Genomic DNA, 14429 nt, shown 5'->3' with positions numbered 1-14429 from the left:
CCGTCTCTTCTTCTTCGAGTGCTGTCCCTGTGGGTGCTCCACTCCAGGTGAATGTGAATGTGTACCACTATGGCTGGTGAAATTTTGGAGTTGCGGCAGTAACAAAGATAGACAGTACTGTGTGGCCTACTATGGCGTCTGCCATGGTATCCTGTGTGCTAACATAATGTTTGGCGAATGTGTGGTCAGATGTCCACGTGGCCGCCTTGCATATGTTTGTAATATGTATGTTGTATAGGAAGGCAACGGATGTTGATATCACCCGAGTAGAATGAGTTCTGATGCCCTCAGGTGGTTGAGCATTCAGAGTCTGGTAGCAGGATCTGATGCAGTCAGAGATCCACTTGGAGAGTCATTGCTTAGAGATAGCATCACCCTTTGACCTCTCAGTAGTAGAGACAAATAGTCTAGGGGATTTACGAAATGGCTTAGTTCTGTCAAGATAGAATGCAATTGCCCGTTGGACGTCAAGGGTATGTAATCCCGCTTCTTGTGGAGTCTTATGAGGTTTGGGATAGAATGCAGGTAAAGTGTATTGGCTAGTTAAGGTGGAAGGTAGACACCACCTTAGGGAGGAATTTGGGGTGGGGTTGTATAGTAACCTTGTCTTTGGAGAAAATCGTGTATGGAGGGTAGGTCATCAGGGCGCTTATTTCACTGACCCTTCTCACTGATGTTATGGCAACCAAGAAAGCTACTTTCATAGACACGTGGAGCAGGGATGAGGTATCCAGAGGCTCGAAAGGAGGTTTCAGGAGACCTCTGAGAACTAGGTTGAGATTCCAGGAGGCTGCTGGTGGATGAATCTTAGAGTAGAGATTTTGCAGGCCCGTGAGGAAGCGTTTTATGGTGAGGTGGGCAAAAAGTGAATATCCGTCCAGCAGGTCATGGAAGGTGGTGAGGGCCGTGAGGTGTACTCTGATAGAACTGAGCGAGAGCCCGTCCTGTTTTAGTTTCAAAAGGTAGTCTAAGATGTCAGGGAGGGTTGCGGTCTGGGGTGGCAAGCATCTGTGGAAGCACCATACGGAGAAGCGTTTCCACTTTTGCAGGTAAGTCTTATGAGTGGAGTCTCTTCTACTGTGCAGGATGATGTACTGGACCTGCTCCGAACAGGCTGATTCATGGGTTTGAAACCATGAAGGAACCACGCTGTCAGATGGAGTTTCTGGAGCTGCAGATGGAGAAGTGAACTGTTGTCCTGGGAGAGCAGATCTCGTCTGTTGGGGAGACAGTCTGTTGGAAGATGGATAAACATGCGCAGAAGGTAAGGGTACCATGTTTGTCTGGGCCAAGCTGGGGCAATAAGTATGACCCTGGCCTTGTCCTCTCTGATCTTGCGTAGAACCCCGTGTATCAGTGGGATCAGCAGAAAAGCGTACATGAGGGATTTGTTCCATGGAATGAAGAACGCATCACCTAGGGATGCGGTCCAGAGTCCCACTCTGGAGCAAAATACATGGCATTTGCAGTTCTGAGTTGTGGCAAACAGGTCTATCGACAGGGTACCCCAGTAAAAGAAGAGCTGCCAGAGTATCGTGGGACGCAATTCCCATTCGTGTTCCTTGGAGAAGTGTCTGCTGAGTATGTCGGCGGTAGTGTTGTGACACCCAGGCAGGTAGGAAGTGGCCATTTCTATGTGAGGTTGTATGCACCAATTCCATAACCGGATGGCTTCTGTGCATAGGGAGTGCAATCGTGCTCCCCCCTTCCTGTTGATGTAGAATATATATGCTATATTGTCCATCAGGACCCAAACGGATTTGTTCTTTATGATGGGGAAAAAGTGAAGGCAGGCATACCTGACCGCTCTGAGCTCTAGAAGATTTATGTGCAGACGCGTCTCTGATAGGGACCAGCGGCCCTGTGCCATGTGTTCCCCTAGGTGCACTCCCCAATCTATCAGGGAAGCGTCCGTGGTGAGCATGAGTACTGGGGAGTATGGATGGAAGGGGACACCCGTGCACAGCAGCGCTTTGGAGCAAAGCCTAGAGCCGGAGCGCGGAGCAGCTCCGGAGCAGTGGAGCTGCAGGTTTTTGCCTGAAGCTGGAGTGGAGCTTGAGCACAGCTCCAAAGCCCTGGTGCATAGGTTCTCTGGTTTTGTCCACCAGTGTAGGGAGGACAATACGTTTGCTGGAGGAGTTAGCATCATGCAGAAGCTGTGTCTGCTGGGTTTGTAGTTGGAGTTGAGCCAACCCTGAAGGCATCTCATGTGCAGCCTGGCATATCTGACCATGAAGATGGTGGCTAACATGTGACCAAGAAGCTGTAGGCAGGTCTGTGCTTGTATTCTGGGGCGAACAGAGAGCATGCGTATGAGATGTGTAATAGCAAGGAATCTGTTGTGTGGGAGCGAGGCTCTGGTTCGAATCGAGTCCAGGTGAGCTCTGATGAACTCTATCTGCTGGGTGGGTATCAGGATGGATTTTTGGATGTTTATTTGGAAGCCTAGTCTGTGGAAGAGGGAGATGGTAAAATGCGTCGCTTTTAATGTCTTGTCATATGAGCCTTTGATAAGGCAGTCATCTAAGTAGGGGGAAAGTATAATCCTATGTATGCGGGGGTGGGCCACGACTACAGCTAGGGTCTTGGAAAATACTCTCGGTGCTGTGGAGAGACCCAACAGAAGTACTCTGTATTGTAAGTGGTCGTGTCCGAGTGTGAATTGTAGGAAGCATCTGTGTGCTGGATGAATGGATATGTGGAAATAGGCATCTTGTAGGTCTAAGGCTATGAACCAGTCCCCTTGTTCCAGTGCGGGTATTACTGTGCCCAATGTGACTATCTTGAATTTCTGTACATGTACAAATTTGTTCAGTCGGCGTGGGTCTAGTATAGGCCATCCCCCGCCTTTCTTTTGGGTCAGAAAGTAGTGAGAGTAGAACCCTTTTCCCTGAAGTTGCGTTGGTACAGGTTCCACTGCACGTAGCTGCAGAAAATGGGGGAAGGGTGGGCAGGCAGGATACGAAAGGGATGGAATAACCTGACTGAACTATTTCCAGAACCCAGCAGTCCTGGGGGACCTGCTGCCAAACATGGTGGAAAAAACATGGAGGTGGTGGCCAAATGGGCAAATAGGCAGCGGAGTCAAGGGGTGGTCACGCAGACCCCTGACCAGCACTTCAAAATTGCTGTTTGTTTCCCGATGGGTGGAAGGTATCTGGCTGCACATGGTTTTGTCTGCACCTAGGAGGTCTGTTGCGATTTCTCCCAATATCATACAGTCTGGGCTGGGGCCAGTGATATTGTTGTGTGCGGGGCCTCTGATAAGATTGATACCATTGTCTCCTGGGGAGGGACAGGTATATGCTCAGTGTTTGCAGGGTGGCCCTAGAGTCTTTCATAGTGTGAAGGACTTCGTCGGTTTTTTAGAGAAAAGTTTATCTTTGTCAAAGGAAAGATCTTCGACTTTGATGATACCGGATGCAGACAGCCAGGAAGACCTGCTCATCACCACCGCAGTTGCAGTAGTGCAGGCTGCTGTGTCCGCCATGTCCAAGGATGCTTGTAGTGCCATCCCGGACACCAAATGACCTTCAACAAGGACTAACTTGAAGTCCGCTCTCCTGTCCACCGGGATATGGGAGGCAAAATCAAAGAGCTTGTTGTAGCTGTTGTAGTCATAGCTTGCGAGGAGGGCGGAATAATTTGCAATTCTAAATTGTAGAGTGGAGGAGGTATAAACCTTGCGGCCCAAAAGGTCAAGGCGTCTGAGGTCCTTGTCTTGCGGAGTAGGCCAGTATTGTGGCGGTTTTGTTTTATGTGTCGCTGCATCCACAAGAGAGGTGGGTTGTGGGCGGGAAAATAAGAAACCTACGTCCTTTGCGGGAACATAATATTTACATTCAGCCTTCTTGCGTGTTGGTGGGATGAAGGTAGGGGTCTGCCAGAGAGTATCAGCTGGTTCTAGAAGGGCTTCGTTTATGGGTAATGTGATCTTTGAGGGCGCAGAAGTTTGGAGGATTTTGAGGAGTCTGTGTTGTGTCTCCTGGACTTCCTCCAAAGGAATGTCCTGGCTGAGTGCCACCGTCTTGAAAAGTTCCTGGAATTGCTTAAAGTCGTCCACATTTTGTGGAGATGGAGGCATGAGGGCTTCATCTGCAGCTGATGGAGAGGCAGGACCCAGTAAATCCGTGAAGGGTTCATAGCCCACATCTTCAAGAGGGGGTTCAGGAGCTCTAGCTGTAGGAGCTGGAGATAGAGGCACAGAATGGGCTTGCGGTCTGGTGGAAGGGGCGCAAGGAGGAGTGGTGGCAGGAGCCAACCAAGGGTACCACTGAGGCAAAGACATAGGATAGGAAAAGTGGGGCTCCGCCCACAGGGGGACAAAGTAGGGAAACTGAGGCTGGTTCTTGTGAGGTGCCATGCCTTGAGACAGATATGGCTCTGGTGGGGGGGGGGGGAGAATCAGGCGGGGAGAACTCTGCCTGCTGCTGCATGTCATTCTCACTGTCAGTGAAGGTAGCTAGATCAGGTGGCGAGAGCGGCTGTTCGAACAGTGAGCGCTTTGTGTCGAGGAGCGGAGAGTCAGGCTCAGGGGCAACGGAGATATCATCCTGATGCAGAAATAGTTGCAGCTCCCTGGGCTGCAGTGCTGCGGAGCGTGAGCGGCAGCTCGCAGCGACTTTTGTTTAGCTTTAGCGGGAGCCGTGGGCCATTTGTAGGAGCCCTGCAGAGGTTTGCATCTGCTGCAGGGGTAAGGGGCAGGCTAGGTGCCGACATTTTTGTCGGCACCGGGATGGAATGCGCTGCCGGCACCAGGTCCACCGTCAGTGCTGGTAGGACTAGTACCGAGGAGAGCTTTCCGCTGTGGGAAGTCAGGTCCCTGCCTTTGCGCCCTGCATGAGCCAATGAGTGGTCGGAGGCGCTTGGTCTTGGCGCTGTCAGCACCGAGGGTAAGGATCTTGCAGGAGACCCTTTACCCTTTTGAATGTCTCTGCGCGGAGACATTGGGGCTGCCTGCCTCTTTGCCTGAGAGGGTGAAGCCGTGCTCCCAGTCGGTTCTGACCTAGCAGGGGAGTGTGAGGGAGAGGGTTTACTACCCATCTCCATAGGTGGCTGCAGAACTTTCTCCATCAGGAGCATTTTTAGCCGCAAGCCTCTGTCACGGCAAGCTCTAGTTTTCAGGTTGGTACGGTGGAGATATTTGCCAGGGACATGTGTCTCGACGAGGCATTTCACACAGAGAGAGTGCCCAACAGACCATGGCATAGGTTCCTTGAAGGAGCCGCATTTCTTAAAGCCAGAGACTCCAGCATCATGGAAGTATGATTGCCCGGGGTGGGAAGTCTCAACAGGACATGAACGTGAGAGAAAAGTTGTTGTTTTTTGTTTTTTAAACCAACGAACTATTCTAAAGGAAGGGAGAGAACTGGGATATGTCTAGCTAACTATTTCTATTTATTTCTACTTATTCCCTTCAGTGACCAGGGAAGAGGTTAGCATTGTCCTGAATCCCGTCTTCAACCGAGGATGGCTGAGAAAGAATTGAGGGGGGTGTGGGATGCGCACGCTCAGGCAGACCCTAACGACGCCGCAAGACAGCAGCTGAGTGCATGCGTCCCGACTAGGCACTGCTATCAAAGATCTCCCATCAACGGCGCTGGGACACACCGTCACCTGGAGTGGAGTACCCACAGGGACAGCACTCGAAGAAGTAGTAGTAGGTATATATCAAGACTGAGGGGAAAAACAACTGAGGAGAGTTGGCAGTTTTTCAAAGGGACACTATTAAGGGCCCAAAAGCAAGCTATTCCGCTGGTTAGGAAAGATAGAAAATGTGGCAAAAGACCACCTTGGCTTAACCACGAGATCTTGCATGATCTAAAAAATAAAAAGGAGTCATATAAAAAAATGGAAACTAGGACAGATTACAAAGGATGAATATAGGCAAACAACACAGGAATGCAGGGGCAAAATTAGAAAGGCAAAGGCACAAAATGAGCTCAAACTAGCTACGGGAATAAAGGGAAACAAGAAGACTTTTTATCAATACATTAGAAGCAAGAGGACGACCAAAGACAGGGTAGGCCCACTGCTTAGTGAAGAGGGAGAAACAGTAACAGGAAACTTGGAAATGGCAGAGATGCTTAATGACTTCTTTGTTTCGGTCTTCACCGAGAAGTCTGAAGGAATGCCTAACATAGTGAATGCTAATGGGAAGGGGGTAGGTTTAGCAGATAAAATAAAAAAAGAACAAGTTAAAAATCACTTAGAAAAGTTAGATGCCTGCAAGTCACCCGGGCCTGATGAAATGCATCCTAGAATATTCAAGGAGCTAATAGAGGAGGTATCTGAGCCTCTAGCTATTATCTTTGGAAAATCATGGGAGACAGGAGAGATTCCAGAAGAGAGATTTGGAAAAGGGCAAATATAGTGCCCATCTATAAAAAGGGAAATAAAAACAACCCAGGAAACTACAGACCAGTTAGTTTAACTTCTGTGCCAGGGAAGATAATGGAGCAAGTAATTAAGGAAATCATCTGCGAACACTTGGAAGGTGGTAAGGTGATAGGGAACAGCCAGCATGGATTTGTGAAGAACAAATCATGTCAAACCAATCTGATAGCTTTCTTTGATAGGATAACGAGCCTTGTGGATAAGGGTGAAGCTGTGGATGTGGTATACCTAGACTTTAGTAAGGCATTTGATACGGTCTCGCATGATATTCTTATCGATAAACTAGGCAAATACAATTTAGATGGGGCTACTATAAGGTGGGTGCATAACTGGCTGGATAACCGTACTCAGAGAGTTGTTATTAATGGTTCCCAATCCTGCTGGAAAGGCATAACGAGTGGGGTACCGCAGGGGTCTGTTTTGGGACCGGCTCTGTTCAATATCTTCATCAATGACTTAGATATTGGCATAGAAAGTACGCTTATTAAGTTTGCGGATGATACCAAACTGGGAGGGATTGCAACTGCTTTGGAGGACAGGGTCATAATTCAAAATGATCTGGACAAATTGGAGGAATGGTCTGAGTTAAACAGGATGAAGTTTTATAAAGACAAATGCAAAGTGCTCCACTTAGGAAGAAAAAATCAGTTTCACACATACAGAATGGGAAGAGACTGTTTAGGAAGGAGTACGACAGAAAGGGATCTAGGGGTTATAGTGGACCACAAGCTAAATATGAGTCAACAGTGTAATGCTGTTGCAAAAAAAGCAAACATGATTCTGGGATGTATTAACAGGTGTGTTGTGAGCAAGACACGAGAAGTCATTCTTCTGCTCTACTCTGCTCTGGTTAGGCCTCAGCTGGAGTATTGTGTCCAGTTCTGGGCACCGCATTTTAAAAAAGATGTGGAGAAATTGGAAAGGGTCCAGAGAAGAGCAACAAGAATGACTAAAGGTCTTGAGAACATGACCTACGAAGGAAGGCTGAAAGAATTGGGTTTGTTTAGTTTGGAAAAGAGAAGACTGAGAGGGGACATGATAGCAGTTTTCAGGTATTTAAAAGGGTGTCATAAGGAGGAGGGAGAAAACTTGTTCACCTTAGCCTCTAAGAATAGAACAAGAAGCAATGGGTTTAAACTGCAGCAAGGGAGGTCTAGGTTGGACATTAGGAAAAAGTTCCTAACTGTCAGGGTGGTTAAACACTGGAATAAATTGCCTAGGGAGGTTGTGGAATCTCCATCTCTGGAGATATTTAAGAGTAGGTTAGATAAATGTCTATCGGGGATGGTCTAGACAGTATTTGGTCCTGCCATGCGGGCAGGGGACTGGACTCGATGACCTCTCGAGGTCCCTTTCAGTCCTAGAATCTATGAATCAACAACAAAGATATACTGCAAAAAACATTGTGATAAGTATAGTGCTAAATTTCCTTAGTCATTGTATGGAAGGAGTCACAGCAGAAAAGGAGCACACTGTGCTCCCAATGCTGAAAGGAGTTGGCCATGGAACCATGTTGAAACCACACTATTGCACAAAAACATCAAAAAAAGTGTGCAGAATTTGGGCAACTCATACCTTCAGATTCTCAGCTTTGCATGTATGATGGAGGCTAAGCGCCAGCCCTCCCCTTTCCCTTCCACATTTGGCCTGGCTCACTTAACTATGGTGATGATGCAAAGTGTGACTTCAGAGTTTTCCACAAAATTATTCCTCTTTTATAAGAAAGAAAGCATAAGCTCTACATATGTGCACTAATATTAAAGAGCTACCACCAATATAAACACTGAAAAAACATCAACAGCAGCAACGAAAGACATTAACTAGGCCAAATTACACCTACGTAATGTTTTGTGGGGACTCTACATTTTGAGCTACTTAATTTTCACAGAGGGAGGGTATTACCTCTTTGAATTTTTATTAATTTTTGTCTGATTTTTAAATATATGGGGGCAGTATAAATAGAACAAAAAACCTATCAAATTTATCATAGTCTGGAATATATACACTGATGCTACAATACTGTGAAAAGATAATAAAGAAGAGTCTGTGTGTGGTCAATTCCTTCTCTTAAAAACACAAAGTTGGTAAAGAAGCCATTCAAAAAGTTCTTATGCTTCTGATGTAAATTGTGGGAAAGGAAAGGATTGAGTTCAAACAATACAAGCAGAATAAGGAAGAAGAGGGGAAAAACAGCAATTGGCAATATCTGGGCCGATAGCCCACAAGATTTAATTAATGTGATCAAACACCATTATTGAGTAGAAGCATCAGTAAATGGATAATTTATTTTTATTTTGGGATGGAGGGGGAGCAAGATGAATCAGATTCTCTTCTATGTATCTTTTTAAGTGACATATTTTGTGAAAAACAACAAGGAGTCCGGTGGCACCTTAAAGACTAAGGCCTGGTCTACACTGGCGGGAGGGGGTGTTGATGTAAGATATGCAACTTCAGTTACGGGAATACCGTAGCTGAAGTCTACATATCTTATTCTGACTTCCCTCCCGTCCTCACGGCGCGGGATCGACGGCCATGGCTCCCCCGTCGACTCCGCTACCGTTGCTCACTCCAGTGGCGTTCCGGAGTTGACGGGGAGCGCATTCGGGGATCGATATATCGCGTCTTAACGAGACGCGACATATCGATCCCCGATAAATCGATCGCTACCTGCCGATACGGCGGGTAGTCTGGACGTACCCTAACAGATCTATTTTGGCATAAGCTTTTGTGGGTAAAAAACCTCACTTCTTCAGATGCATGGAGTCAAAGTTACAGATGCAGGCATTATATAATGACAAGAGAAGGGAGTACCTCACAAGTGGAGAACCAGTGAGGACAGGGCCAATTCGATCAGGAGAGACAAAGCTGAATTTTAGTTCTGCTATTTCTCTTTGAAGTCTGTTGCTGAAGTTTTTTTGTTCGATTTAAAAGTAACTATTCTTGGTTATAGAATGTCCAGGGAGGTTGAAGTGTTCACCTACTGGCTTTTGTACGTTACCATTCCTGGTGTCCAAAAAAACTTTGCAAATTTAACACCATTAATTTGGGCTTAAATAGGGACTGGGAGCGGCTGGCTCATTACAAAAGCAGCTTTGCCTCTCCTGGAATTGACACCTCCTCATCTATAATTGGTAGTGGACTACATCCACCCTGATCGAATTGGCCCCGTCAACACTGGTTCTCCACTTGTGAGGTACTCCCTTCTCTTGTCATTATATAATGCCTGCATCTGTAACTTTCACTCCATGCATCTGAAGAAGTGAGGTTTTTTTACACATGAAAACTTATGCCTAAATAGATCTGTTAGTCTTTAAGGTGCCACCCGACTCCTTGTTGTTTTTGTGGATACAGACTAACATGGCTACCCCCCAATATTTTGTGAAGTAGTACTTTGACCTGATTGATAGGTGAACCAGCTTATAGTCACAAGTATACATTCACTGGGATACTCTTACATGGAGTTCCAAACTTCTTTTGACTGTTAGGTGGCAGCATTCATCCAAGCCTTTTTATTATAATGAATTAATGAGGAACCATGACATACCCAATATGACTGGATGTTCTGGAACTCAATTCCAAAGTAGTCGGACTCAACCAGATTCAAATGCTTATAAACCAATGTCAGCAACGTCTGGCCACAGCACTTGGACTGGAAGAGTAAAAATAAGAAGTATAACAAGATTAAGTATAATTCAAATGAGTTTACTACAAAGTGGAAACAAGATGTATTAACTTTTAAAAGCAGTGGGAAAAAATGTTTCAAAACACTTTTGTATTATTGATCACTAATATTATTGTAGCATTTAAAAGCCCCAACCAGCATTAGGCTCTGTACAAACACACATAACTCAGTGAAAATTACTAGTGGGCATTTCAATAAATTAGCACAAATTTTGCTGTATAACTTGGAGATGCAGGTCCAGATCCTGAGGTGTGCTAGACCTCTAATTCAGTGCACCTGAAGTGGAGAGGAGAGATCATTTTAAACCAGAGCAGCTGGAGGCCAGTTCAGCCCCTGGTCATAAGTTATAATACCTTAAGGCTGCTCTAATTTATAATTGCTTGCAATGGCACAAAGTTGGCTATGCTGAATGAGAATTCACCCTCAACAAGGAAATCCTCAGCTGGCAAACTGAGGCAGCTTTAAGTCCCCCTTGTACTTCCAGAGCAATACAATGGGACTTAGTGGGGCCAAAGATATGGCCTGTAATGTATATCTGAAAAGATTCACAGGTTGCTGGTCCACTAATGAGCTGGAGGACCCTCACACGAGTCCCTCACTGACAGAGCTAGAATATGGGCTCTGTGGTGGAGAATCTCAGCTCTCATTTCTAGCTTTTTTTTTTTGCAAGGACATCCAGGAAAAAACACAACATGGTTGCTAAGGTCTTAACGTATACACACCTGGGGCTCCACTTCTGTGTCAGGAAGCTGCTGGAGTCTAAAGATCTCCATCTCTCTCACATTAGCTGTGTGTGTAAAATTAATTTGCGACATCCCAAAGAATCAGCTCGCTAACTCTCCCCACAATCTTTATATCAATTTTGCACACAGAGACAACAACCATGGATACAAACTGATTATGTTAAGTGGGAGGAAGCAGCAAAAAATTTCATAACCTACCCAAAATGCTAAAGTTGGACCTACTTGTTCAAATTTTCAGCTCTCTCTCTGCTCCCACTATTGCATGACTAGCAGCTAGCTGCCTTTCGTGAATTCCCCCATCAGTCAATGCATCTAGATTGCATGGGGGATGCTCCACATGGTGGGTATAGGGATGAGGAAACTTACAGCTCCAACAACACAAAAGGAAAGGAGATAAAGGAAAGAGACAAGACTAAGCTGAAGCCATATGGGGCAGAAGTTCTGTAGCCACTGAAAACCCATCTCTCTCACTGAGCTAGGTCTATCATGAGCACCAAGTAGGAGAGCTTACATACTCAAAAACCAAATGGAATCTATTCTCCAGTTGAGTATCTAGCTCACTAGCAGATAGAACCTGACCACATCCAACTAACCATCTCAAAACCAGATACTAGGATGACTTGCCTACCACCACTGCTGCCAGCAGAGGCCACAGTACAAAACATGTGTCACCATCAATGCTGATGGAAGGTAGCCAGGTAGAGGAGCCACCTAAAGGAACCTACATGAGATGGAAGGACAAGGGACAAGCAAGGCAGGGCAAGAAATACTTTTACCTTGGGGAGAGGGGGGAGAATTAGAGAATGATTTTGGGAGTGAGGAAACTATGGAATACATACATTTTTATTTAACAAGATAAGGAGGAAGAGTATGGAACCAATGGATTTTGGGATGGGGCAGGAATGTATTTTACCTTGGGAAATGTATGAATGAATGAATGAGGTGGAACATTTTTGAGGAAGCACTTTGTTCAAATTTTGGCACTGTGCTATTACTGTGTAAAACACTGCAATACAAACTAAACGAGAAATGGAAACTCAAACCACAACCCCAACCCCCCATAAAAAGGTGTTTTCTAGCAAAAACAATTCTAGTTTTTCCCTGCTTATTAATATTTATGTTCAAGATTTGGTGATAATGATCAGTTTCTCCTTCAGTCTAGATTTCAGCAGCTAATTCTGGTACTGTGAAGGAGAACGTCCAATATGCCCTTGATAAAGTATGTTAATTTAGGCTTGGTAGTGAAATTTTCCAGTTGAGTACCCTAAAGGAATTTGTATTGCTCAAAAAAGATTGTGTATACTTGAATGAGTCAAATCTCTGGATGTTCATATGATTTTGGTTAAAAACAAACAAAAGGAAGTATTTCTTCACACAATGTACAGTCAACCTGTGGATCTCTTTGCCAGAGGATGTTGTGAAGGCCAAGACTATAACAGGGTTCAAAAAAGAACTAGATAAATTAATGGAGGATAGGTCCATCAATGGCTATTAGCCAGCAGGGGCAGGGATGGTGTCCCTAGCTTCTGTTTGCCAGAAGCTACAAATGAGCAACAGGAAATGGATCACTTGATGATTATCTGTTCTGTTCATTCCCTCTGGGGCACCTGGCATTGGCCATTGTCGGAATACAGGATACTGGGCTAGATGGATCTTTGGTCTGATCCAGTATGGCTGTCCTTATGTTCTTATCCTTATCAGAATGGAAAATGTCTTTAAAAGCATATGTTTACTGCCATTTTAATATGTCGATCAATTTTATTTATTGAGTGCATTCTGCATATAAACAATTTTTTCTAAGGCCTTGTCTACACTACGAGAGTAGTTCGATTTTACTTAAATCGAATATTTGGAATCGATATTGCAAAGTCGAACGTGTGTGTCCACACTAAGGACAGTAATTCGACTTTGTGAGTCCACACTAACGGGGAAAGCGTCGACATTGGAAGCGGTGCACTGAGGGCAGCTATCCCACAGTTCCCGGAGTCCCCGCCGCCCATTGGAATTCTGGGTGGAGCCGCAAATGCCTTCTGGGTAAAAAAAAAAGGGGCCAGGGTGCTTTTGGGTAACTGTCGTCATCCGTCCATCACTCCCGCCCTCCCTCCCTCCCTGAAAGCGCCGGCGGGAAATCATTTCGCGCACTTTTCAAGTCATTGACAGCGCGGACGCCACAGCACTGTGAGCATGGAGCCCACTGCAACCATCGCTGCAGTTGTGGCCGCTCTCAACGCCTCGCAGCTTATCATACAGGTTGCCCTGAGGCAGATGCAGAAAAGTCAGGCGAGGAGGCTACGTCAACGCGGTGATGACCTGAAGTCTGAGAGTAGCACAGACCTCTCAGAAAGCAGGGGACCCAGCGCCGAGGACATCACGGTGGCAATGGGTCATGTTGATGCTGTGAAACGGCGATTCTGGGCACGGGAAACAAGCACTGAGTGGTGGGACCGCATAGTGCTGCAGGTCTGGGATGAATCACAGTGGCTGCGAAACTTCCGCATGCGGAAGGGAACTTTCCTTGAACTTTGTGAGTTGCTGTCCCCTGCCCTGAAGCGCAATGACACCCGGATGCGACCAGCCCTGACTGTCCAGAAGCGAGTGGCCATAGCCCTCTGGAAGCTTGCAACGCCTGACAGCTACCGGTCAGTCGCGAGCCAGTTTGGGGTGGGCAAATCTACCGTGGGGGTTGTTGTGATGCAAGTAGCCAAGGCAATCGTTGATGTACTGCTGCCAAAGGTAGTGACCCTGGGAAACTTGGAGGCGATCATAGATGGCTTCGCAGCGATGGGATTCCCAAACTGCGGTGGGGCCATAGATGGAACTCACATCCCTATCCTGGCACCGGACCACCAGGCCAGCCAGTACATTAACAGAAAGGGCTACTTTTCCATGGTGCTGCAAGCACTGGTGGACCACAGGGGACGTTTTACCAACATCAATGTCGGATGGCCGGGCAAGGTTCATGACGCTCGTGTTTTCAGGAACTCTGGTCTGTTTAGACGGCTGCAGCAAGGTATTTACTTCCCGGACCACAAAATAACTGTTGGGGATGTGGAGATGCCTATAGTCATCCTCGGGGACCCAGCCTACCCGCTAATGCCCTGGCTCATGAAGCCCTATACAGGTGCCCTGGACACTGAAAAAGAACTCTTCGACTACCGGCTGAGCAAGTGCAGAATGGTGGTGGAGTGTGCTTTTGGACGTCTCAAGGGGAGATGGAGAAGCTTGCTGACTCGCTGTGATCTCAGCGAAACCAATATCCCCATTGTTATAGCAGCTTGCTGTGTGCTCCACAATCTCTGTGAGAGCAAGGGGGAGACCTTTATGGCGGGGTGGGAGGTTGAGGAAATTAGCCTGGCTGCTGATTACTCACAGCCAGACAGCCGGGCGATTAGAAGAGACCAGCGGGAAGCGCTGTGCATCCGGGAGGCTTTGAAAGCAAAGTTCCTGAGTGAGCAGGGTAACCTGTGACTTTCTAATTTTGTGTACAGAGAAGCCTTCACCCCACTTCCAACACACGTTTCAAAATAAAAATAGTTCTACTTTGTTAAAGCACACCGTTTTCTTTAATACTGTTTTCGCGGGAATTTTTTAAAACTGGGACGCAGACT

At 46.4% G+C, this 14429-nt stretch overlaps 1 protein-coding gene across 8 annotated transcripts in view; it reads right to left on the bottom strand.

Annotated features, from left to right (window-relative positions):
* Nucleotides 1-14429, bottom strand: part of FARP2 (FERM, ARH/RhoGEF and pleckstrin domain protein 2) — a 216130-nt gene that overhangs the window by 150797 nt on the left and 50904 nt on the right. For all 8 annotated transcript variants that reach the window (XR_004647252.1, XR_004647251.1, XR_004647253.1 and 5 more), the window contains exon 3: nt 9941-10045. Coding sequence is in view for 5 of the 8 variants with exons in the window: in XM_034782668.1 (XP_034638559.1) it covers nt 9941-10045 (105 nt within the window). In the remaining 3 variants the exon portion in view is untranslated. The remainder of the gene's footprint in view (nt 1-9940; nt 10046-14429) is intronic.

The sequence above is a fragment of the Trachemys scripta genome, chromosome 9 (assembly GCF_013100865.1).
Source record: "Trachemys scripta elegans isolate TJP31775 chromosome 9, CAS_Tse_1.0, whole genome shotgun sequence".
In the NCBI taxonomy this organism is placed as follows: Eukaryota; Metazoa; Chordata; order Testudines; family Emydidae; genus Trachemys; species Trachemys scripta.
The sequence above is the reverse complement of the archived record's forward strand: the minus strand, read 5'-3'. Positions and strand labels throughout refer to the sequence as shown.